Source organism: Penicillium maclennaniae, assembly GCF_028827695.1.
Source record: "Penicillium maclennaniae strain IBT 15551 chromosome Unknown utg000008l:1.0-3552695.0:1.0-3555053.0, whole genome shotgun sequence".
In the NCBI taxonomy this organism is placed as follows: Eukaryota; Fungi; Ascomycota; class Eurotiomycetes; order Eurotiales; family Aspergillaceae; genus Penicillium; species Penicillium maclennaniae.
This window is the reverse complement of record NW_026623220.1, coordinates 811,202-836,098: the sequence shown is the minus strand read 5'-3', so window position 1 is coordinate 836,098 and position 24,897 is coordinate 811,202. Positions and strand designations below refer to the sequence as shown.

General features: G+C 47.9%; 8 protein-coding genes across 8 annotated transcripts; 4 read left to right on the top strand and 4 right to left on the bottom strand.

Annotated features, from left to right (window-relative positions):
• Positions 1-5,081: 5,081 nt before the first annotated feature.
• Positions 5,082-6,044, bottom strand: N7477_009305 (uncharacterized protein; the record flags this gene model as incomplete). Its single annotated transcript, XM_056970966.1, has 1 exon — positions 5,082-6,044. The coding sequence occupies one exon, from the start codon at positions 6,042-6,044 to the stop codon at positions 5,082-5,084; it is 963 nt and encodes a 320-aa protein (XP_056817945.1).
• Positions 6,045-7,553: 1,509 nt separating this feature from the next.
• On the top strand, positions 7,554-8,332 carry N7477_009304 (uncharacterized protein; the record flags this gene model as incomplete). Its single annotated transcript, XM_056970965.1, has 2 exons — positions 7,554-7,713; positions 7,779-8,332. 2 exons carry the CDS (start codon positions 7,554-7,556, stop codon positions 8,330-8,332), a joined length of 714 nt encoding a protein of 237 aa, XP_056817944.1.
• Positions 8,333-10,225: 1,893 nt separating this feature from the next.
• Positions 10,226-11,958, bottom strand: N7477_009303 (ankyrin repeat domain-containing protein; the record flags this gene model as incomplete). Its single annotated transcript, XM_056970964.1, has 2 exons — positions 10,226-11,768; positions 11,822-11,958. 2 exons carry the CDS (start codon positions 11,956-11,958, stop codon positions 10,226-10,228), a joined length of 1,680 nt encoding a protein of 559 aa, XP_056817943.1.
• Positions 11,959-13,468: 1,510 nt separating this feature from the next.
• Positions 13,469-14,593, top strand: N7477_009302 (uncharacterized protein; the record flags this gene model as incomplete). The annotated part of the gene is made up of 4 exons (XM_056970963.1): positions 13,469-13,673; positions 13,721-13,998; positions 14,049-14,216; positions 14,279-14,593. The coding sequence occupies 4 exons, from the start codon at positions 13,469-13,471 to the stop codon at positions 14,591-14,593; spliced, it is 966 nt and encodes a 321-aa protein (XP_056817942.1).
• Positions 14,594-15,395: 802 nt separating this feature from the next.
• On the bottom strand, positions 15,396-16,900 carry N7477_009301 (endo-1,4-beta-xylanase; the record flags this gene model as incomplete). The annotated part of the gene is made up of 10 exons (XM_056970962.1): positions 15,396-15,485; positions 15,547-15,612; positions 15,672-15,760; positions 15,832-15,861; positions 15,915-16,003; positions 16,055-16,200; positions 16,256-16,377; positions 16,446-16,494; positions 16,550-16,590; positions 16,645-16,900. The coding sequence occupies 10 exons, from the start codon at positions 16,898-16,900 to the stop codon at positions 15,396-15,398; spliced, it is 978 nt and encodes a 325-aa protein (XP_056817941.1).
• A 1,269-nt stretch (positions 16,901-18,169) lies between these two features.
• abfI (putative alpha-L-arabinofuranosidase) lies at positions 18,170-19,157 on the top strand (the record flags this gene model as incomplete). Its single annotated transcript, XM_056970961.1, has 2 exons — positions 18,170-18,776; positions 18,817-19,157. The coding sequence occupies 2 exons, from the start codon at positions 18,170-18,172 to the stop codon at positions 19,155-19,157; spliced, it is 948 nt and encodes a 315-aa protein (XP_056817940.1).
• Positions 19,158-21,322: 2,165 nt separating this feature from the next.
• On the bottom strand, positions 21,323-23,037 carry N7477_009299 (FMN-dependent alpha-hydroxy acid dehydrogenase; the record flags this gene model as incomplete). The annotated part of the gene is made up of 5 exons (XM_056970960.1): positions 21,323-21,409; positions 21,459-21,532; positions 21,585-22,827; positions 22,891-22,949; positions 23,010-23,037. The coding sequence occupies 5 exons, from the start codon at positions 23,035-23,037 to the stop codon at positions 21,323-21,325; spliced, it is 1,491 nt and encodes a 496-aa protein (XP_056817939.1).
• A 465-nt stretch (positions 23,038-23,502) lies between these two features.
• Positions 23,503-23,985, top strand: N7477_009298 (uncharacterized protein; the record flags this gene model as incomplete). The annotated part of the gene is made up of 2 exons (XM_056970959.1): positions 23,503-23,511; positions 23,584-23,985. 2 exons carry the CDS (start codon positions 23,503-23,505, stop codon positions 23,983-23,985), a joined length of 411 nt encoding a protein of 136 aa, XP_056817938.1.
• Positions 23,986-24,897: the final 912 nt, after the last annotated feature.

Here is a 24,897-nt window from a genome sequence, read left to right as displayed (position 1 = left end):
GAATCAGGGGTTAAAAATAAGCTTGGAGGCGCCACCTTCTTCCCTTTCCGGACACTTACCGTATGCTCCTTGTCCTTTTTTACTGAAGTCCGTCGTCTCGCATCCTTTGAGGTTATAGTACCGAATTTGCCGATATACCTCTGTGATTTACGAGTATTTAAAGGTATAGGCGGTAGCTAGTGCTAAATAGTAGACTTTAGAAGGCTAATCTCCTCTGCTATCTGGATAATATAGCGGGAAAGCCGATCGATCTATTAGCTGGTATTTAGGTTAATACCCTTACGCTTAGCTATCCTAGATATCTTCCCTTATATACGGTGTGCCTAGGTTGCAGATATAGGCGGGGAACTAAGTAAACTAGATAATTATTATAGCGGTGGAGTATCCTTAGTAGGCTAATAAAGCTCTAGCGTAGGTGATCTTATAGCCCCGAGGCATTTAATAACTATAGCTAGATTAAAAGGATAAACACTACGGTCTGCGAATACCTTCCGAATAGTACGCGACTTTAATGCCTACTCCCGTATACTAATAATCTCGCGGAAGAAGACACTAATATCCTTTGTATCCCTACCTCACTGCACGAGAGTATTATTCTTAGCGCGGAATCTCTCTTTTAAGGCTCGAAATAGGCTTCTATTAAGAGGCTAGATAATATACGTAGTATACGGAGGGAAGACAAAGGCAATAATATTTTATTATTCGCAAAGGTGAAGGAATTCCTATATAAGATATAAGCTATAACTATCGAAAAGTAATAATCTCTGACTACCACGGGCGCGGTTATAGGTATATTACTAAAAGAAGCGAAGCTAATTAACCGTAAGGATATTATTCGAATATCTAGATAGCGATACTATAATTCGTGATTTATCTAAGAGGGTTACGCTATTATACTATCGCTCGAGGTAGATAATACCTAGTATAATAAAATATAGCTCTATAAGCTATCTATTAGCTATAATATACTTAATTTTAGTTAGGAGATTACCTCTTTCGCTTAAGATTAGCCTCGTGCGATACTTATTGCGGCTAATAACCTTTTAAGGCTTTCCCTAACCAAGTTAGAAGCTAATCTTATCGAAATTATAGATATTCGATAGCGGAATACGCTTTACGAATAGCTTAAGATAATTATACTAAGCTTATAGGATATTAATATCCTTAGCCTCGACCCTTACCTTCTCCGCTAGCTTTTATTTTACCTAATAAAGGCTATTAGGTAGGCGCTTAATAAAGTTTACACCTACGTCTTATTAACTAGTGCTCCCCTATCTCTCTTAATCATCGCATTCGCACTCGCTTTAATTATACGCGCGGTAGGTGGAACGTGGAGACTATTAAGAGTATTAATCCAGCTAATCAATGCTATTTCTTGCGAGTGATCAAGACGCTTAGTGGTGATAGTACGCTGAGAGCGAGATGGCCGACCGTGGAGACGTGCCCGCAGCCGGGTTATTAGAACGTCGAATTGGCGCGCCAGCGAGGTGATTTTTGGCGTTTTTTTGGCATCTGGCGGCTTCGCAAGCGGCCTGGATACGTAGCTCAATGGCTTTATACGAAGGATCCATAGTGGGTGTGGAACAATGGGTGTGAATAGCTTCAAGATGTGTGTTGGGATCCAAATTTGCGTTGGGCCCCGGCGGATCAACACCCGAAGCGGTGTGGGTATGCTACGGGACTATTATACGTAGATAACATCTTGCTTCTATCGAGAGATTATAATTGGCCGGATGGTGTAGTTGGTTATCACGTGTCGTTAACACCGACAAGGTCCTGGGATCGAGCCCCAGTCTGGTCATTTCTTTTTTTGGTATTTTATTTTCTATTCTTATTTGTTTCTTATTTTTAAACTTGAATTGGACTTCATTTGGCAAAACGGAAACGGACACTAAAGACATCCACTATATGGATGTAGTTTCATTGTATTACCTGTTACTAGCAGGCAATTTTTACATTCGTTATTTAAATTGTAATCTACACGTATCTGGGACTGACGGCGAATTACGCTATTGGGTTTGGCACCCGAATCCGTGCGCGTGGTTCTATAGTCCCTTGGTGTCCCCTCTATGGCCGCTCCTAAGTTTGCTTTTCTTTTTTCTTCCGCTCTCCCGCTCCCCTTTTTTCTGGCGCCTGGCGCGCCCGTCGCTATCTGTGCTCACCCGTTGAGGTATTTTTGCTATTGATCTAGATCGCCCAAGCCTGCTATCGTTCTCGATAGGCTTCATCGTCGGTTTCTTAGGTGCAATCCGCGGCTCCTCCTCTTAGCCTACGCCTGCTATTTTTAGTCGAACTACAGGACCTATCTACTCGTACTAAAGCAACCTTCTATTGGGGTTATAGACCTAGCTATCGTTAGAGCTTGGAGCTCGTTAACTTCATAACATTGATGTATCTCATCTCAAGCCTAGTACTCGTACTTACCACACCTCAAATCACACCTGTATCACAGCTGGATCATGACAATTACCCCCGGTACTTTGCAAGTTGACACATGGTGACACTAAAAATCATGGATTGCCGTAGGCCATGTCAATGGATTGCTCTCGAGGACGGACAAACCTTGCGCCCCCTAATTCTCCTTATTCATCTTGACGTTACCAATGAACTAAATATTGCGGAGGCGGCGGCCAAGGTGAAGCAAGGGCTCAACGCGGACCTCGACATCGTCATTTCAAAACGCTGGATATATATCTGTGTAGATCCGAGTTCTCGATTTAGATGAATATGACTGGCGGACCTATTTCAGAGTCAACCTTTTGGGAGACTTCCACGTCAATAAATACTTTGTACCGGATTTGTTCGACACCACGGAGGGGATGAAGACGGTGATTGCTATTGATTCTGTCGCCTCGATTGGTGTCTGTTCGTACAATGCCGGAAGCCCTTTCGCATCTTTTCGAGGACTCGACGTCGCTGGTTCGAGAAACTATCGCGTGGTTAAGACAGGAGAGAAGAGATTGGTTATAGGGGCATTGGAAAAGCTGCAACTGGGATATAGGAGAGCTTATGGCTAGAAAACAAGAGATCTTGAAAAGTGACGAGCTCAAGATGCGTTTAAGAGTCTAGACTTTATGTATCAAGTCAGTAGTAAATATGACATCTGAACTAATTCGGCTACGTCTGGGAATATGTAGATTTCCTGAACTCAGTTATATCGGCGGTTGTATTTGGATAGTGTGCTCTTTAGCTAGATAGCGAGCGAGGCTTCCTTATTTAAAAGTTACAAATTAGTAGCAAAAGGCAACTTGGAGGACATCATGTGTCTAATATTAGTCAGCCACAACAAATCAATGGCTATGATCTTCAAAGTAGACTTTGCATAGGCAAACCGTTTATGAGGTGTGCCTTGAGTTTGTCAGTGTGGCTTTCATGCCTTTTTGCTTCGTAGATGCTCTATCACGTAGTATAAGATATATAAAATATAAACATGAATCATATTTGCATTGCAGGAAAGTTTATCTCATGCTTTTGTTTTAAATGTCTCTCGTGTATCCTGACAGATCACTCGCTTTTTAATCAAAAGCCACCCAAAAGCTTGAATTTGGTCATTATATGAGACTTTCGACTCTACGATAGCATTGGCAGCAATAGCCAGTGAGCATGCGGAACCCCAGGATAGACATCTAGCTTAGTCTTTATACTAGATTCCCCCATAGCACATATTCATAAATAATTTCATACTCTCAAAGCGAGTCCAGCACAAAGCTGCAATGTACGCAGGCGGGATATTAACGTGACCGTTTGTATGACTCAAGATTGCAAATCCCTCGCCATTTTCATATCCGGTTTGTAGCCACTAGTCAGCATATGTACAGCCCGAAGAGGCATTTTAGAGCGTCCGCATTCTCAACTGAGGATGAGTATTTGTCCTAGTAAACTGCCGGCATCGCTGTCCCACCGTAGTCCATTGGGCATACTAGGACTTGTCCAGTTAAAGGGGCTAAAGAGCGGTATCGCGTGCAATATGGGTGACAGTTGCAGATAGATTGGCGCCGGCAGATGATCCACTGACGCTAAGAACCATAGCTTCTGGGTTGGCATCGAGGTCGTCAGCATTTGATGCGACCCATTTTAGCGCATCCCATGCATTATCAGCAGCGTAGGGAAAGAGGAACTCGGGTGCCAGGTGATAGCTCGTAGACACGCAAACTGCCGAAAAAGTCCTAACTAAATCGCGCGCCGTTCCTGTGTCTCCCCCTCGGTAATCCTGTGCAGAAGCCACCACCGTGGAACAAGAGCACCAACGGACTACCTCCAGCGGGGATTATGCTTGGTTGATATAACATTGCCCGTAAAGCGACACCATCTCTCGTTCGGTAGGAAATCTCTGTTTCTTTCACTCCCGCTGGTGATGATGGGAGGGTTTTCAAGATATTTCCTTGTCGAGTTTTCGCGGAGAGGACGAAGCAATGTAGATCCGACAAATCTTGGAGGGGGGGGGGGGATTGGGTGGCATCGTAACAATTAGGGGGTACTATATTATATGATAACCACCAAATGAGAATACGATCCCCGTTTGGTTGAACTTATCTCTTGAAATTCAGAACCCATTTCACAGTTTGGACTGACCTCTTTGCCAGGTCGGGTGAAGATAATCACGTGGGGAGGATTGTAGAGTTCGAGTTACTCAATTGTGCAATGCATTCAGGGTCACACATTATAGTCAGACCCACTTCTCTCCGGGTTGAAACAGATGTCAAATGCCGGCTGTTGAGCATGGTATACTGGAACCGCATCGGAACACCGCGGTGGGAAACCTGTGTTATGAAAATAAGCGCTGGCAATGCCCGGTCATGCCGGGTGCAAAACAGGCCTGTTTTATACGACTGGCTTTTACCGGAGAGCATAAAGTTCAATTCAGATGCGCGTAAATTATGTCTATGGACCTTTTTCGGCTTTTAAATTGCTCTGAAATTATCAGCTCTGAAAAGTCGCTTCATTTACAATTGGGAAGCTCTCCTGGGGAAAATGTTGGGGAAGTTTGAAAGCCAGATGATATTGATATCATGAAGTCGGCTGTCGTAGCATACTAGCAAGAGAGTATGGATATGTAGGGTATCAACAATACGTAGCAAGGATCACAAAATGGTGTCCACAAAGTCTTTAAAGTCTTGATCGCTAAGCACCAAGTCACCCTCCGTGACTCCTGGTGGCCGGTTATAAAGAGCCTCGAATGGAAGCACCATAGGGGCATTGTCAACTCGAGGGGCACCTGCAACGCCACTTGAGGTGACATCGACCTTATAGTGAGAGTACATCTGTTGTGTACCTGCAGCCTGCTGAATAAGAGGCGGTAGATGTCGCCGGCGTAGAGAGTCGATATAGACTCGCGTAAGAGGGCGGGGTGAATTTGGCGGGGCTAACTGCCAAAGCTCAAACTCGACTTTGGTTTGCTTGATGCTAATAACTAACACTATCCGAACTTCTCCACCGGAGTTATTGAACCACCATTGGGCATCTTCGCGGAGCCGCGAAAGAGACTCTGAAACACCCGTTTCAATCACGAATGTTGGCCAGCCAACAGGTTGTCCAGGGGAGGCACGGCGGCACGGCGGGATAAAACATTGGTCAGCCTGCTTGCCCTTACTAGCGGTGGGCTTATAGGTTGTTGTCATAGCCCATTTTCTATCGACCGATCGGATTCCCATCGCCATTAAGTACTCATCGATAGTCCGAGTGACTTGATCAGTAGTGGCGTTATGTGTATGCGATGGGACCACTTTAATAAGTCCAACAGTTCCCTCCCATTGAAAGCGATAGTCTAAGCCGGATAATCCTTGATTCTCGAGTTTTTCGATGCCACGCTTAGAGACTCCGAGCAGAACAAGGTACTGGTTTCCATTTTCTTCGTTGTCTTGGAGCACCTTCAGGATGTTCGAGGTGTCTATCTGCAGTTGTTTGAAAGTTGTAAAGCTCCGCATAACATATCCAAGAGGGAGATTCGCCATTAACGAAGAGGGTTCAGCGATAGCAGAGTCTGGGTTCGACATGGCGCCGAGTCGAGGAGCACTTTCAACGGTGTCAGAAAATAGAGAAGACATAACTATAACGCGGAAGAATTTTCAAACATGGGGACAGGAGAGTAGTTTACCAATGACATTTACACGGCCTTTCTCGACTCTGAATGATGGAAGGAAGGAAGGAGCATCTGTGCCCGCATAACGCGAACGTCATTAGTTAGTGCTTCACCCTGATCGGGACTAGTACCCAAGACCGCGGGGCGACCCAAAGGGTGACCCCTGAGCCGCTCTCCCCTTCAGCGTTCTGCCAGTCCAAACCGCCCTACCCACGATTCCTCTACCGCTACCTAGCATATCTATGTATGACGGACAACGAAGTCATTCTGGGTTCACATTTTGCAACTTTTCTACTGTGGAACACAGTCAAAGTAGACGACTCAGTCTCTGAATTCCTCTCGAGGTTCCCAACACAACCTCCCCGCTCCACAGTACGAGCTACCAGAAGTAAAAAGGCCCTTCCAGCACCTTACCCACTTGATTGGGTTGCGGATACCTTCAAATTCCGCCAAGACCTTAACAACTTCCTTGCCACGAACTCAGAATACTTAAGCCTGAAGCAAACAAGCATTTCGGATCCGTCTACTCTGTCATCGGAGCCGTCTTCATTGACACCAGCTACACCCAGTGTTTCGCCTGTAACGGACAACGAACTAGCAGCACGGATAACAGTCCGTCACCTTGACCGCCCAAACGTTACTCGACCTCTCGACCCACGAGCAAAAGCACACTCCAGAATGTCTGCAGCCTCGAGGCCATGTGATCGGCTAAGCCAACCAAGCACCGGCCACTCCGACCAGACAGAAAGGACTCAGTCCTCGACAGGTCAACAAGAGCCGATGATGACTGGGGCCATTCAAGCTGATCAAGTGCCATTAAGCACGCCAGCGGCGCACATGGATCACGTCCCCTCGATGCCCGCGAACCCTCCAGCAGCATAGGTACCGCATCCAAGCTTTGTTCCTAATCCAACTCAACCGAACTATGCTTAAGCACAAGCCGGTTTCTCCCAATTTCCTTATTATCCTATTCCACCATATGGCTACCCCAATCAATCCATTTCTAACACTGATGAGATCGCATCCACGAGGCGCGAGATGCAGGACCTGAGGGATCGACTGGAGCGGCAAACTCGGAGCAGTCGCCGCTCGGAGCGATCGAGAAGGGATCTATTATCTTCTCCTAGCTCAGATGATCGACACAGATCTCGTAGCTATACAGATCGTTCGGTACGGTATCGTTGCCACTATCGGAACCGACAGGATGACTCCTCTATCCCGAGAGCGTTTCTGCCCGCCTATGTTAGGCTATTTCGAACCAAACGAAAGAGAGCTATTTGTCGAAGTACGTGATAAACAAAAGGTATACCATAATGTGTATAGTTTTGTCAATGCAGTCAAATTGGCTGAAGATATATACGACGAGTCTTTACTCCGGAAGAAGCTCCAGCAATGCTTCCTTGGCCGAGCGAGCACCTGGTACGAACGTACAGTCACTCAGGACGAGCGTCAGGAGTGGCGCTAAGCGCCAACCATGGAGCCTTGGTATGAGGCTCTACGGGACAAGTTCAGTATGCCTACTACCGAGGGTAGACGCATATATAATAGTTTGGGATACTTATTGGACGGCGTTTATGACCGACGTGACCCCGACGAGTTTCTACAGGATGGAATTGTCTATGGCCAAGAAGCCTGTGAAGCCACCACGGATAGGGCTTAGGCGCAAGCTGCTTTCAACAAGTTCACACCGTTCCTCTAGATGTCCCTGACACCCCAACCGAGCAGACGACTATGGCAGAATTCAGTCGCCAAGTCAATCAGCGTAAGAACCAATGGTTCGCAAGCTACCAGCGAGTGAGTAACTCTAGCCGTCGCGGCCTCAGGAATCGGGATACTAGTCGCACCAGACGGCCACTCAGAGACACTGAAGCCAACAATTCAAACCGCAGACAGGATCGCCGTGATTACCGCCAACCAGATGAGAAGCTTGAACGTCGAGGGTATGCAAACCCTCGTGACCGTGATGATCGGCGTCGAGACGACCGCCGTAACCGAGACGTCCGTGCCAATCGGGAAGATCGCCGCGACCGGCGCGACCGACCTGATCAACCTAGCTGGAATCGGCGCATTGAACCTACTCGACGTGATCGACGCGATGACCAGGACATTGCCCGACCTTACCGAGACGACCGAGAAGAGACTCGTAAGGCCAGAGCCTACCGAACAGAAGCCACCGACGAGTCATACTCATCAGTGATGATCCCTACTCCGACTCTGATTACCAACAGGCGCATTTTCACCACCGGAACGTGACACCTCACGGTCACGCTCCGTTCCTCCTCCAGTCAATAACAACCAGACAGGATCTGACCAGTGCGGTAGGATAGCTACCGCACCCCGTCATGATGAATGAGACAGACTTTATCATCCCATTTTCCAACATGCTGGGCAAATCTAGAGATTTTTAGTCACTATTCGGATCAAGGGCTAGAAGAGTGGTACTTTTTGAAGTTCTTTCCTACACAGCCCACTTTCTATTAGGTCGAGGGCTTATATTTTTCCGATACATAGGATCTAGGCCGGGGGTTGCACTGACGAAGGCATTCCAGTCAGTGACTTTTGGCGCCTTGAGATTTTTCTTTAACCGCATCTCGAATCGTGGAAGCCGAGAGACTCACATATAATCTGAAAGGCAAGTCTAAGACCGTGGACCTCCAACTTTATGTTTTCTCCTCCACTAGAACTCACATTGGGGCGGTGGTAGGGTTATTTTAGATTGGAATTCAAGGTTGAAGCTTATTGGGTAGAGCATAGTCTGTGGCGGGGGACACGCGACGCTAGGTGGGAAGACTATGATTTTGCGAAAGATTGCCACGATTTTTTGACAAAACACCACGCACAACCGCGGCCTTTCCACCGTCGCCCTACAGTTATCACGTATCGTTAACACCGATAAGGTCCTGGGATCGAGCCCCAGTCTGGTCAATTTTTGCTTTTCTGAACTTTTGTTCTTATTTAGTTGTTGAAGACCTCCCGTCTAATCAATATTTTTTGTCTTGCCATCGTCGCGGAGGAACCACCCAAGGTAGTCAAATTCGTCTCGGTACAATTGATTGCGAAATCTGATTCCATCTCCAAGGCAGATGTCTTATTTCTCGGCCACACTACCGAGGGTAACCAAAATAAATTATTTGGCAGCGTCAATAAGGGCTTGCTTGTATAGTACAGGTACATTACCATATTTGCCGTCAGGCTTACAGTATTAACGTTACATGGTAAACATGCTAATAAAAGGGACTTGTTTGGTGCCACGGAGAGTATGGCGTTGGGTTGGGATGTCGCGACAGCGGATTACGGACCAGGTTTCTGGCCATATCTATTGCTTTACGGTCCAGATTGGATGAGTCAGCCAGGGCGGTGGGAACATGGGGGTTTTGTATCCACATAGTCCCGGTTCGAACTTAGTATCATTACCAATCTTACAAGTTGTTTTACACTTCCTTACGGTCCAGGTTTCCGTACCTTACGAGTCATACTTCTTGTGTTGTTTTATACCAGTCTGTGAGATTGTGTTTTAGGGATCCCGCACGGTCCAGGGGCCAAGAAGAATACTGACTCGTGTCTAACCTCAAAGTGGGGCTTTAAGCACAGCCGTTCGAGCCAATAGTATTGTGTCTCTCGCCGCCTCATGTCTATGATGAGGCTGAGCTTTCAAGGCTAGAGACGAAATTTACTCTTTCTTCCACTCACCAACTTTCTATCTCCTGTAAACGAGCCCATTCATACTTATGTCTGAATATCAACACGACCGTGGCGACGTGGTTTCGGACATTTAGATTTGGGAACAACTCTAGAAATGGGGGTATACTCTCCAAGGTCAGGGTCAGGCTGGAGTAAGAGCTGCTATTATCGCTATGCTTTTTGCTATCTTTGCAACGTTGATGTGAAGTGAAATCTACACCATATCAGGTGGACTACGTCCTAATTCCTTGTGAAAGTGCCAAAATCTTTCGTTTCTTCTGATAGCGCATGGCTGATCATATAAGAGCAACTATAAATATAATTCACCTTTTCATATTCGGATCATGCAGATTGAAGCTCAACGTGCTTTATTGACATCAAAATCTATCGACCAACGAGTTCGTCAAGTCTTACGAAATCATTCGGATTCGCAATTCTGATTGTTCTAGTGTCCACCAGGTTCTTCTAGCTGTCGACAAGATTGTTCGTCCTGGGTCTCCCCCTTCCCGCCGGCTTTGGGAACAGTTCTGGGAATTCAGCCCGCCGCCAATTTTCCAGTCTCTTGAACAGCAGCTGTCGTGGCGTTTCACCCCGTGAATTGGACTGATCCATCATGATATCAGCCCCTGCCTCCAGCAAAATAACACGCATCTCATCCAGCGCTTCTCTCTGATCAGCAAATGTGGATACCACACATCCATGTCTGTCTAAAATGCTTCCCACATGCAAACAATGGTGCAAAGCTGTATTTCCTCTGGAATCGGTAAGACTGACATCCGCGCCTCTACTTATCAGAAATTTGGCCGCCTGAACTTGTCGTAGATTCCTGGCTATAAGGTGCAATGCAGTATTCCCGTTCTTGTCCTGCTGATTGATTTCGACACCGTGCGATAGAAGGATATCCATCAGAGGGATGTCGATGGGATCACCACCTTTGCAATTGGCTGCGAACTTGTGTAGCACAGTTTGGCCATTGTTGTCCACTATATCTGCTTCCGCTCCATTCTCCAGTAAAAACTTCACCATCGTATCTAAGTGTTCGCTCCCAGCGCAGCATGCGTGCCCTCTTATTGCGTGATGCAACGTATTTTCGCCCTGGTCGTCTGGAGAATTGATTTCACTACCGGCTAGGAGTAGCTTTAGGGTATCCATGATCCGATCTTTGATATGAACATCAGAAAGCCAGCATTCATCCGAGCCAGGGCCCGCGGCTGCCCAATGAAGGGGAAGACGCCCCTTACTATCGCGACAGGACAGTGATTCTGTGATATCCCTCCGGTGGTGATCAAGGAGCGTTTGAAGTGCCTCGGTATTCCAATACATGCTACTGATATGAAGTGAAGTAACATTCCAAGGCATTGGCATAGCAGACCAAAAGCTGGATGAGGGGTGATACTGGTACTGCTCCTTCGCGTGTATATTGGCCCCGTGGTCAATGAGTCGTTTGACTAACGCAGAACCGGCTCTAGAGGAAGCTAGACCAAGAACTGTACCAAAAGATTGTAGTGATTGGCTTTCATCATCATCGTCTTTGACTACAGAACCACCACAGAGTATCTGAGCCGCCCATTCACTGTTACTAGTGGGGAGTTCAACCGCCTGAGCAGACGCACCGCCATCGAGGAGCAAGTTTATTAATTCCTCGCCACGGGCGATTAGATCGCTCCTCCAGTGGTCGGGGTCAATCGATGTCTCAGATTTGCGAACTTCAGGAAAAAGATATTCAGGAGGAAGATCAGTCAGGGCTCTTGCAGCCGCCAGCAGCGCTTCATCGCGGTCCGACTGGTTGAAATCGACTGAACAGGGTGTAGGCTGCATGTCTAGGATAAATTGTGCTGTCTCAAGATGCAGATCGCTGCATGCCGCACTCAATAATGAGCATTTTCGTCGATGGAGAGGCTTTTTCGTTGAACTTGTCCTGTGGTAGTGATCCACGATGACCCCGAGAACATCGGTGCTCCCTGCCTCCGCGGCGACACATAGCGGGTCGTAGCAGAAACCTTCTTCACTATAAAGATTCTGGCAGTTGTAGACAGAGAGATATTGCTTCAGCCTGGGGACGTCTTGAGACGGATTATGCTGTCCAGAAGACCGCTGTCCCAGGTCTCGTAGAGTCGGGTGCCATCTGTGTCGTGGAGGGCGGTCTCTTCCGATTCTAGAACTTCGTCCGGCTGGGTATGAAAAGCGCTGTATTGCATGGAGATTTATATGAGCGCGAAGGGAGGTAAGAGGGACCGAAACCCCTTAGCTTAGGGACATGCCCCCACTACGAGGTATTTACCCCTTGCGGCGGTCTGCGGAACCAGTGCCGCGTTTACAATACCGTATTGTTATCTAGCTCTCATTAGTTAACTTGTGGAACACCACTGTATAACGTAATCCACGGTTGGGTCAATCACCCGAAACACCATAGTAAATGCGATATTTCACGACTTAACATTTCAACACCCAAGGTTTTTTATGAGGTCGTAGCATGTTGTAGTATTCAATATGTCACATTAAGAATGTTTATCGGATCTAGAAGTAGTTTGAGGCCTCACAATCTTGATATATATATGTATCACCCGATCGGTGCCTATTTTCGAGATCAGTAAAGCGTCTTTGATCTTGTCGACGTCTTGGTTTTGAAATTTAAGATTGGTAAGAGCAATTCTCTCTGGTTAGATTCGGCTGTCGTCCGGGGTGAACTTAATCTATTCCCGCAAGTGGTTGCTCTCGATAATGCGATTGCCGATTGCACGAGAAAACTCGGCACGGGTGTCACTATTCGCCGAATTATAGAGTTTCTTTCGCCGAGACTTAACTTTGTTCTGTAGCTTTTGCGATTCAACGGAGCGCTTATTACTAGACTTACGCGTAGCCTTTAACTAGCTATACTTTATAAAAAGATCCGTCCGCAGTCGCTAGCATTCTTTTTTCCACTCAATAAGCTTGGGGTTCGACCGTCGCTTTCTGCGCCGGTGTGGCCTGTTGTGGTGCTAAAGGGTCCCGCATGATGCTCGCGTGAGTGGCGAGGCTGAGTAGGCACTCCTTCATTCCTTCCACTCTTGTTCAATCTATGCCTCACCCTCATCACGAGAACCTGGGAGGAGGGATATACCGGGAGTGAGCACTCACTAGTCCGTAGGTGAGTTACTTCACGAGTAAAGAGGGGAAGCTCAAGGCAGTGCGTTCGGCACCGACAGGTTAAGGCATGAGAGAGAAGAGAGATGTATGGCAGCCAAAGAAAACCACCAACAGCGAAGCTTCCAGCGATGAAGATACTTCAGTGTAGCGACGATAGCAGGTGCAATAGGAATCTTAGAGTCACAAAATCCTCACCATGAATTTACACAGTCAATTGATGGTCGAATGGGTGGTATGTGCTCGGAAATGACTGAACTACTCTACATCGCCTGCTATTAATGTCATAATGACAAGCTTTCTGTTCTACCGCTTTGCTCTTCAGAGACTATCAGGACTGCTCTTGTCCCCAACGGCCCCATCTCTTCACAAACGCTTTCTATAGCCTTCAAGGCTCAACTGCAGTGTCGCTCTCCCTCGAACACCCCTTGGCACCACATCCTCGTCCGCTGCAACCCCTAAGAATGCCCCAGCGCATGCGCGAATTATCTTACCCCCCCCCTCCCGGCGTCGAATCTCTCTGTCTCAAGGGACATCTCGTTCAGAGCCTAGCTTCGCTCAGGCTGACGTCGAGAAGACCCAAAGATGGCTGGAATGATATTAAAGCTCGCGCGCATGAACGACTTGGTCACAAAGGAATCCGAAATGCTGAAAGACTGCTTAAGGGGGCTGCTTGACTGGCTTCCGCCAGGAGGAAGAGACTCCATCGCGCACGAAATTCTCGATGCAGAATCTGACGAGAAGCTCCTGGCTACCTATGAGAATATTCTTATTTGTCTACTCCAACCGAGTAATTCTATGCAATCTCAGCGTGAATATGTGACTGACCTCGCATAGTTAAAGCGTCTGGTGGAAAAACACCTACCCCCGTTGACTCACCGCATCAAAAAAGACGTGAGGATGCTCAAGCGGTGTATGAGGTGATTGAAGAACCGCAAGTTCGAGATATGAATTTCCGCAATGGCTGTCTCGAACGTGATAGATATCGTTGTGTGGTGACAAAAGCCATATCGTTCAACGAGGCGGAAGAAACGGAGTCGGCGGACGATGTTCTACAGGGGGATCTCGAAGCTGCGCATATCATTCCCTGGTCATTTGCAAGCTACGACCCCATGGTAATTTCACTAGAGCCTTCTTGTGGAAGACTACATACTAATTAGAGCAGAAAGGTGCAAGCGTCGTTTCGAACATGTGGGAAACCCTTTACCAATGTTTCCCTGAGATACGCGCAATTATGCGAAACTCCAGAATCAATGAGATCGAGACTGGCCTCACGCTTCACAATTCTATCCACCGCGCCTTCGGTCGCTTCCGATGTGCCTTCGAGCCGATCGTGCGTCTGTATTCTTTCCCTGGAAACCGAAAGGGTTCGTTTATGACTAATCATCTACTTAGGCCAACGCTCCGCATACGTACAACTTCGTCACCTTCAAGCGCTTCCCCACCGAGATGAAGCCATTCCTCCCCCATCAGGTCACTTTCGTAGATGCATCCCAGCCTGAGTCAGAGTCTTGTCTTCCACACCCGGTCTTGTTAGACTGTCACTATCGACTTGCGAAATTTTTCCACGCGAGTGGGATGGGTGTGGTTATTGACAAGACTCTTGACCATTTAAAGGAAATTAAGACTGGTTCATTCTTACCTCGTGATGGTACTAATGATCTGGGGTCTCTGCTTCGATACGGAAACTGGCAATCTGTCACAATCTAAGCTGCAAGCCGCAAGGTTTGGCTAGAAGCCATCGATCGGGGGCCCTGAAGCCCTGGATAGGGATAGACTCGGAGCTATACGAGGTTCTCTGAGAGGTGCAGAATAATCGTCGCCAATTCGTTTGAGCTTTGCCCGACTGCCACTCTTATTGCTTTTCCTTCGACACTGTTCTATGGAGAAATGAGTGACTTGAGAATGAGAACGGATGAGGTGCAGCTTCGATTGAGATAACCTAAAATAAGGACCGTCTCTGCGGACGCGCGCCGACAGTCCCACCGACTGTGCCTTATCTATTGCGGCCAGATACATCAGAAATTTGACCGCACCATAAGAGCCCCCGGCTTTATAGTTGCAATCGAAGGAGAGGTCACTCTGTCCAGAGCCCACAGATAAAGTCAATTTCTTGTCTGTACGGAATGAAGAATGTAACTAGCAAAGAGATTTTTGACCCGCCCCTGAATTCTCCCTTGTGTAGATCAACCGAATGTGACACTCGCTTCGCCTCAAACTCATGGATTTCATTCATCTTACCATACTCCATAGGAGACTTACAATAGAAATTGAGGGACCCTCTGCGCTTCGGCGGTCAGAAATGGTTCAATTGATGCTATATGCTTATCCGAGAGAGCGTAGCTGATTGAGTACCGATGAAAGAATACACTGAAAGCATCTCCATAAAATCAGCGCTCTCCCCATTCCCCGCCTTATTATCTCCCACTACTTCGTATCACTCGAATACCTTGATCTGAAGTGTGCGTACTCAGCAGCAGACTTTCCAGATAAGAGATGGAAAGCAAAGCCACTAGAGGGCATTTGCGATAGCGGTATAGGCATACTTGGGGTTGTAGTTGCTATCGAAGAGGAGAGGGCTGGAGCTGGAGCGCCACGAATCCTAACAGATAACTCATATTAGTATGCAGTCCAAATTTTTCGGGATGGAAATCGGCCTTTACCGGGTCAGCGACTCCCCAAACTGTGATTCCGACACACTTGGGCTGGTTAAGACAAGCGTTGACAACCTATGATGATAGAAATTAGCAAAAAAACGAGGTTTTAAGCCTATTATTATGAAACTCACGTTCACATAGTCGGTAGAGCTAGCGCCAGCAATATCAAGCTCAGTGACAGCAATTTCCTTGGTTCCTGCGCCGGCAAGTGCATTCAGAGCTGTGAGAGGCTATCAGCTAATGTTCGGTTGACAAAAAGTAAGGGGGGTACGTATCCAGCAATTGCAGCACCGCCACCGGCGCTCAAGTGTGTTTGAGAACCTTTGAAATAGTGAGTAACCATGTACTGTGAAATGTACCAATGCGTATCTTACCGATTCCGTCAATGGGAATACCAGCAGCAATCCACTTCTTGACGTGGCTGACCATGCCGTTCACCTTGGAATAAGAGGCGGAATCGAGGCTTTATGAAATCAGAATTCGAATCTTTCAAGAGCAGAGGGATATGACTCACTTATAGTCATTGATGTAGAGCTTTGCATTGGGGTCTGCGGCACGAGCCGTTTCGAAAGCGATGCGCACAAAGTCCTCGCCAAGAACATTGTAGAAGACGCTGCTACGCAGGGAACCATCCTCGTTGAAGATTTCATTCACCACATCCTTGAAGGAGTCAGTAAATGCGGCTTTGTAGAAGTTTATCATAGACAAAACTTACCCAGGCGTAGATCTTGCCCTTGTAGCGGTTCATGACCGTGGTAATGTGGTTCTTCAGGACATTGGTCAAAGTAGTTTTGTCCGAGATGGAAGAGACCCAAGTAGGGAGCTGGGAGTGCCACACTTAATACGAGTTTAGCTTCTCTTTTTGAGGTATGGTTGAATAGAATAGTAGAACTTCAAGAACTTACCGAGGGTATGGCCACGGATCAGCTTTCCATTTGACTGAGCAAAGTTGACCTAGAGTCTGTCAGAACTATGCAAAAAGCAAATGTTATGAGCTGAGTTCACGTACCAGATAGTCCGACCCGGTGAAGGAGAACTGCCCTTGGTTTGCTATTTTGCAAATTAGCTTCGACACTCTGCTTACCGCGAGGTAGCTATACTCACGCTCAGTAGCATCCCACTTCATGCTGTTTTCCGGAGTCAGCTGACCGAAGTCGGCCTTGATGATGGCCGGGGTCTTTGCGTTCTTGGTCAAGGTGTACTGATCACCAATGTTGCCGAAGTATTTCTTTCCATGAGCCTTGAATTTGGCATCAATGCTCACAGAGGCCTGGCGGGACTCAACAGGTCCGGAAAGCGCTTGACCAGCGAAAAGAATCGCCAGTGCAGCTACCTTCATTTGGATCATATTGGGAAACATGTTGCTTGTTCCTGCAAGTTGATGGAATATAATTGAGTGTGATAGAAGAAAAGACGCCGAATGGGAGAGATGAAGACAATATTTATACACGACAGGAGCCAGTATCACATAGAAAAGTGAAGTTCATAGTTCCAGGTGCTAGCTTGAACGGAAATCCTTCCCTGATGGGCAACGGATGTTGCATCATCTATCTCTTGCACTGATGGGGAACGGAGGTTACCTAATTCATCCAGGGTCCTAGTTAATAATTCGATGAATATGGTATAGAACTTTTCTTCAGCCTAAATCCCTGCACTGAAGATTTTAGGCTAGAAGCTATTAGGAGGAGGAACTTGATCTTTTGCATACTATCAAACCGCCAAGCTCCTCTCAGGTAGGCCCATTGCAAGTTCTAGCCCCGATATGAAACAATGATAGGACCCATAATTCCAGCCTTGTGTTCCAGGGAAGACCTGTGCGGTGAGTGGAAACGAAAAGAGGGTCCTCAATAGTGGAGACGACGATCACTTGCACGTTGAGGTTCGTCCAAATCAACTAGCTCCATTTCCGCCAAGCAGGGTCTGCCTCGGCTTCAAATATGCTAAACTACTTTTAAACTTCCCCCGCTAAATCCACCGAGGATGCTCCGAGCCGGATCATGTCTGACATGCTTTGAGGAGTTTTCGGCAAAGCACTTGCCGGACCCTGAAGAAGATGACGGCCTGGTCCAGAGTGTTTTGGGACTAGTAAGTTTTATAGTGAAACAGCTCTATCTTCACAACGCATCAGTGACAAACAACCAGTTCAGCGTCGCTCTCAATACAGAACTACGTCTAGGCTCATCATTTCTACGATGAGTTCAAAGAGCCTGGAAAGGCAACTCCCACAACTCCGTTCTTTTTTTACAAGATGAGACTATAGTCAACAATAGGGCTAATCTGGTTGCATTGATGTGGGGTACATCTCGGCATGTGTTTCCAGAAAGGTAATAATCCGGCGGACGATCGTTTCTGGCTAATGTTGTTTACCCGCCAGCACTCCTTGACCATCCCCGCGAGTAGGCAGCAAATCAAAAAGCATGCCAAGCATCGCTTCCTACGAATTGAAACATGGCGAGTTTTAGTTGCGTAGAGAAGGAGATCAGTCCAATTCATTTTTGCCGGCCCAATCATTCAATTTATGAGCTCGACGGGGGGTATTTAAACAGAACCGGTCCATGCCAAGGTGCTCCTGTTTTCTGCTTCAAGTCTTTAATCATTCAAACCGTCTCTGACAAGAATCTGACAGACAATGAAGTTCTTCGAGAAGAAGGCTGGCCTCCTGCCATTTGGCACATTCTTGCTCGCATCACTGCCAGTTGTCGTCGCCGACTGCGCTCTTCCATCGACTTATAGCTGGACATCAACTAACGCTCTCGCGAGTCCGAAGTCCGGATGGACGGCCCTCAAAGACTTCACCAATGTGGTCTACAACAATCAACATATCGTCTATGCATCAACCACAGACACCAGCGGGAACTATGGCTCGATGAACTTCGGCACCTTCTCGGATTGGTCCGGTATGGCATCTGCGAGCCAAAACACAATGAGCTTCTCGGCCGTTGCGCCCACTTTGTTCTATTTCCAGCCAAAGAGCGTCTGGGTCCTTGCCTATCAATGGGGCTCGAGCACTTTTACCTACCGCACTTCCAGTGACCCTACCAATGCCAATGGATGGTCATCGGAGAAAGCTCTCTTTTCCGGAACAATCACCGGCTCGAGCACTGGTGCTATTGATCAGACTCTCATCGGTGACGCATCGAATATGTACCTTTTCTTTGCCGGAGACAATGGCAAGATCTACCGCTCCAGCATGTCTATCAACAATTTCCCCTGGAAACTTCGGAACAGCGTCAGAGGTGATCCTGAGTGACTCCCAATACAACCTGTTCGAGGCAGTCCAAGTGTACACTGTTAAAGGCCAAAACAAGTACCTGATGATCGTCGAGGCAATCGGATCACAGGGACGTTACTTCCGTTCCTTCACTGCTACCAGCCTCGGCGGTTCCTGGACACCGCAGGCAACAAGCGAGAGCCAGCCCTTTGCTGGCAAAGCCAACAGCGGTGCTACCTGGACTAATGACATCAGTCATGGTGATCTGGTTCGCACTAACCCTGACCAGACAATGACCATTGATCCGTGCAACCTGCAATTCCTCTATCAGGGACGGAACCCGAGCTCTTCTGGCAACTACAATACTCTGCCATGGCGGCCGGCTGTGCTCACTCTGAAGAACTAGGAGCATGCGTGTCGAGCCTGGGGGGATTTGGGACTGTCATGACGAGATTTTGAGAGTTCTGAGATGAGAGATATGATGAACAGGAGGAGATTGAGGAACATGTGTTTGAAGTTCCCAGAGCAATTTGAAACCCGTTTATTCTTAGTTCGTGCGTCGGACCCGTCCAAACAGAGCATACCTCTCGCGTAGAAAGGAGACCAGCGACATTGATGCTTCTTGTGTTTTTTAAATTCACGGTAGGCTTCGGGAAGTGTGTCGGCTATCAGTTTACCCTCGAATGAACTCGTATTGAGGCGAGGACTTTATATAGTAAGTGAGCCTCCAATACACACGGAAAGAGGAATGGTAGAGGGGATTGGAATGAAAGCGAAGGCAGAAGATTAGTCGCATGCGTCTTCACTAATTAAAAAACTTGTTGGCTCTTTTTTGAACCGCGCGACAGCTCACAAAGGCGCAATCCAAGGCATGGTCTATTACCGTAGAAGCATACAGTTCCAGTGGGTTACATTGATAATTAAATCTAGTAGCTATGCTGAATTATCTCAAACCGCAATAACTTTGGTACTTCCAACGAAACAGTCCGAATTTTCTGTATTTTGATGTCCACGAAGATTGTGAATGTGGCTGACTTATTTCAAGTTAGCTGAGTGTAGATTTCAAAAGGCCGAAGTTTTTCTGCGGAAACAGGTGGCTAATAATCTGAAACTCTAGTGCAGCTGTGAGAGTCAGTGCGCGAGTCTTGCAACGGGGGCTGAGTCATCGTGTCTGTTGTGCACTTCACCGTATCCCCCGTCGTGCAATGCAAAAGCAGCTCTAATCCCTTCTCACAGGGGCGAGTCCCACCCTGGTCTACTAATAGACGCTCAAATCGCCGAGATCCCCCGTCCCCCGTGTCGGAAGCTGTCCAACCCTACGCTGGATTTTCTGGCCCTCTGGGGGAAGGCCTTTGGCTGCGTCTCTGCTGTGACGGAAATAAAGGAGAACAGCATAAGGCTCTGTGGGCGGAAACCATCGCCTCTGATTTTATTGATTCGGGTGGCATTCTCTTCGATCATAAAGAGATCTTACGTGGGAGATATCTAGCTTCTGCGTGAGAGATATTCCCTGAGCGTATTCCAAATGAGGACCCAGGAAGGTATCTTGAGGGTCGGTATAGTGCTTTGGGGAAGGCGAGGGAACTCTGGCTGGTGGTGATGTGGAAGATTAAGACAAGTGGGAATAACTTGTGAGACGGCACTGCGAGTGCCGTGCCTGTCGTGCAGTATTCCATGTTTTCTTAGATGGTTGTGGTAGTGAGGTGAGGCAATCACGAACGGAGAGTAAATAATGATATGGCATGAAAACCAGAGATGCTGAAGGGGAGTGCAATTGTGGAATAGAGTATGCTTTATAATAGCATTCTATCATCCAAATCTACCTTCCACCTACACCTACCATCTTCTATCTGCTAAGGTAGCGCAAACTATAATCTCTCACTTATCCTCACGTAACGCACAGGGCAATTTGATACCCATTCAGTACTACTAACACAAGGAAAGTTACGAATTTAGCCCCAGAGCACATAGGGGAACGAACGACTGACGCAGCTTTACCAAGGGGCCTTTGTGATGCATTTCGTAAAATTACGGTACTGATGTAAGCACAAAATTCCTGTCATGTAGTTGTGTATTTTATCTAACCCAAAATTTGTGACCAAGTCGCCAAGTATAAAAACATACCTACCTGTATCCAGTCGTGGCACACTTGTGATTTCAGACGAAATGGCTTTCCTCTTCGTTGTCCGGTCTGCGAGGGTGAGAGCTTCGCCGTGTCCTATCTCACTATTCGTTACTGATGTAGCTATTTATAATCAGGGTTACTTGTTATCCAGTGAAAGAAAGGGCAAGTTTTGCCAACAGGGTCTTGATGAAGCTCAGCTGTGGGTTCAGGGCGCGGGTCTTTTTGACCAAAATCAGAAGCCGATTTTTCAATAATACCTCATTGACAAGCAAAATGGCGCTTTGGAGAGTGCTGCGACAGTACGATGTACCTAGTAATTTATGGTGAAATGACGAGAGGTCCTTTGACGGCATATTGGAGCACCGGACCCCAGGGTAAATTTAAAAAAGGGAAAATTCTATGTCCTATCTTTACAGATCCAATATATCCAGAATGCATAAATGCATCTAAAGCTTCGCTCGGAACGCACTTCGTAATGACTCCAGGCCTGAAGGCCCATCGTAAATTTGTTGCTCGACCATGCGAGTGTTGATCTGCAGAAGTCAGATTTAAGTCAAGGAATGCAGGATGCAGTGAGCTTACATGTTGCGGGCCCAGCTTATCAACCGTCTCCACACCTAGTAGACGCATGGCAGTCTTGCTCTCGTCGGCGAGAACTGTTTTGAAATGTCAGCGTGGTTCATATGAAGGTTTCGAAATGGAACATACTCTGCAATGTCCGGCGGACACCATCTACACCACCGGCAGCAAGCCCCCAGAGAGCGCCTCGGCCAATGCCTACAGCCTTGGCGCCTAAACAGAGAGCTTTGACGACATCTGTACCGCGTCTGATACCGCCATCCACATAGACCTCGAGCTTATCGAATACCTCGGGACAGTATTTCCGAATCTCTAGCAGAGTGTGCACGGCCGGTGGTGCGGTGTCTGAGGCGCGACCACCGTGGTTTGAAAGAATGATACCCTTCACTTGCGGTGTGTGGAGGGAGGCGAGATATGCATCTTCGTGAGTTTGCAGGCCCTTCAGAACGATTGGAAGATCCGTCTGTCTAGCCAGCCAAGGCAGAGTTTCCTGCCATGTCAAGGAGGGATCCGTGCCGGCAAAGAGCTGCTGGCCAACACCACCTGATCCCCCAGAAACATCAGGTGTATCATCTGAGGTACGCTCGGCGGCCTTTACACCACTAGGCACAGATGTCGCAGCCCCCGCGATACTATTGCGCTCGTCGTCTTCACGCTTTCCTGGAACCGGAGCATCCAAAGTGAGAACAATGAACTTGATGCTCTTCAGCTTATTGATACGTGCAAGCATCGCCTCGCTCTTCCTTTTATCAATTTGAACATAGAGCTGCCATCCAAAGACCTGATCAGGAGATGCATCCTTGACGATCTGTTCTGGCGTCATTGAAGCATTGTTGGAAATGATCTGCATTGCACCAAAGCTACGGCATGCCTCTGCAATACCGGCCTCACCAGACGGGTGTCCAAGACGAGCCATAGCAGCAGGAGAGACATAGATGGGCATACCCAACTTATGTCCCAAAACTGATGTGTCCAAGTCGCATTTTGTGCAATCCACAAATACTCTAGGTCGCAACAGAATAGACTTGTACACCTCGTTATTAAAGCGTTTAGAAACCATATCGTCAGCTGCCGAGTAATAGTATGCCCATGCTTTCTGGCTAATTTGCTTCGTGGCCACTTCCTCGATTTCGTCCAAGTTGAGAAGGGTCTCCATAGGAGGCGGCCCCTGCGCAGATTCTTGGGGCTTGGCAGAGGCATCTTCCTTTGGTAATGTGCTCGCGTCCACGGTTCCCAGGCAGCATTCGGGTTTAAGTTCCCCCTCGAGAGTACCGGGAGGGTGGATAGGGTCGTACTCTTCAGTGGCATCTTTGCCCGATAGTTTCAAGATGATTTTCGCACCACCAGGGTGCTCGGATAGAAAATCGGTTACCTAGAATTTCTTGGTCAGTCCCTACTGCGCTCAAGATATATATCTAAAGCGGGCAGATCTCACATCGTAGACCTTCCCGTATAGAATCACCCAGCAGCTCTCGCGGGTGTTGTGTTTTGCGACTGTAGTGAAGTTAGACTTGAGCCGATTGCGAACGCAGCGGGGGCCTGCTGAGTACCTACCTTCTGCTGCATCGAATACCTTGGCCATTGTGAGCGGTGATAAGGGTAAGAGAGCATATATCAATCAATTGCAGAAGAGAAAAGGAGAAATTGAGACGTCGGAGACAAAAGCGCGCTGGACGGAGAAGGCGCCGTCATGGAGTGTGGGGAAGACGGCGACTGAATGCCATGTTGGGCAAATTCGATAGCCGACCGTCTGGAGCATTGGAAACACGCTCACGTCATTGGTGGGGAAATTGAGCGGTGTTTTTACACGATTCGAGTTCCTGATCGTTGTCCATGCTCTCCAAATGGACTGAAAAGATCAAAAATCATCCCAAATGGATCTTTTAGAGTGACTCTCTCAGTCATCGAAATGATGAACACACGAAGCCGAAAACAGTTTATGCGTATATTGCGGCCACGTGAAAGCCGGTCACGCGCTCCGAGCTGAACTGACATCAAAGTGCAACTCGATCTCCAACTTTGACTCATACAAAATCCCCGGAGCACCATGTTTGAGGTATGCCCAGTCTTTACTTACGCTTGAGCAGTCTGCTCCTACGACTTGTCCAGCCTTCACTAACTGATCTAGCGACGCGCGGCTGATCGCTATCATCTGCGGATGCACCGAGCCCGCTCGGCAGTGTTGACTACAGAGGAAATTGTTGAAGTCCGCGCTGCCCAGAGAACCTTTGAAGGCGCTTACGTTCGAACCGCCCTCTCTCAATTCTCCTTCGCCCTCGTCGTACTTAAGATTTTCACCGCCGAATTCTACAGTATCGGAGCTCTATTCGCCATCTACGGCACCGGGGTTCTCATAATCGGCCTGTTCCGCCGCTCACAAGGAAATCGACAGTTCTTTTCAGAGCTCGGAGAGGATGGTATCCATCGGCATAAGTTCCGCACGAGTGGAAATGCGGTGGTGGTTCTGACTGCGTTGAGTATCGCAGCATACGCGTGCTTAATTGGTCTGACTCTGAACCTGGGGTCATGATAAGCGGGGGATGCGACCGTCCTCTCCTCGTATTTGCAGTCATTTCTCCCGTGCGACCCCCTGCGTTACCGCCAAGTGCCAAGGATTCTGCACCATAACACTGGATTGATAATCATATCGCCCTGGCGGCGGGCGGCAGCGGAGGATCACCGTGATCCCGCTAGGGCCTGCTGTTGGTCGAAATCCGAACTGCTACCCTGAGAACCGAGACCCGCCAAGGATACCGAGGGCGTCTCGCGGACAGGGAGGCTGGCCCGAGCGATGAGGCGTATGTTGCACAAGACATCCTAATTATCATTTGTGCCTCCACCGAACGCGTCCGGATTTGAATCGGTTGATGGGCGAAGATCCTTGGTTCTCACAACTCATGTGGACGACTGGATTTGGCAGATAGCAGCCACCGCTGAACGCTCGTGTGCGCGGAATTGTAGTCGGGGTTTCAGCGAGCATCACAAAACTTGCGATGTACACAGGGATGAAGCTAACTGATCCACTGTGCCGGTTCAGCCTGGGATATGTGTTGAGCCAAGCATTCTGGGCTGGAGATAAAGACAGTATGCAATAGATTCGCCAGACCTTCCTTGCACCTCCTTCCCGGACCTGTATATAGAGCTCTAATCCATCTACTCGTTTTCCAAGATCTACTTGCATAAACTAGTTCATATTGACATCATATGGAAATATCAACGCCATTGTGATCCACCAAGTGGACTCGTCGGCCAACAGAACACCTGTGACTCCATTCACTCGGTTTTTTCCTGAGAGAGCTCCTTTATCTTCTCTGTTCTTTCACCCTCACTTGGTTCGATAGCTGGCTACCTATCAATTCAGCACGGTGCACGTTCCGGTTTCTGGTACCTTGTTTGGGAAGGATTCGCCTCAATACGCGGGGGCCTGTCTGACCACCCCCAA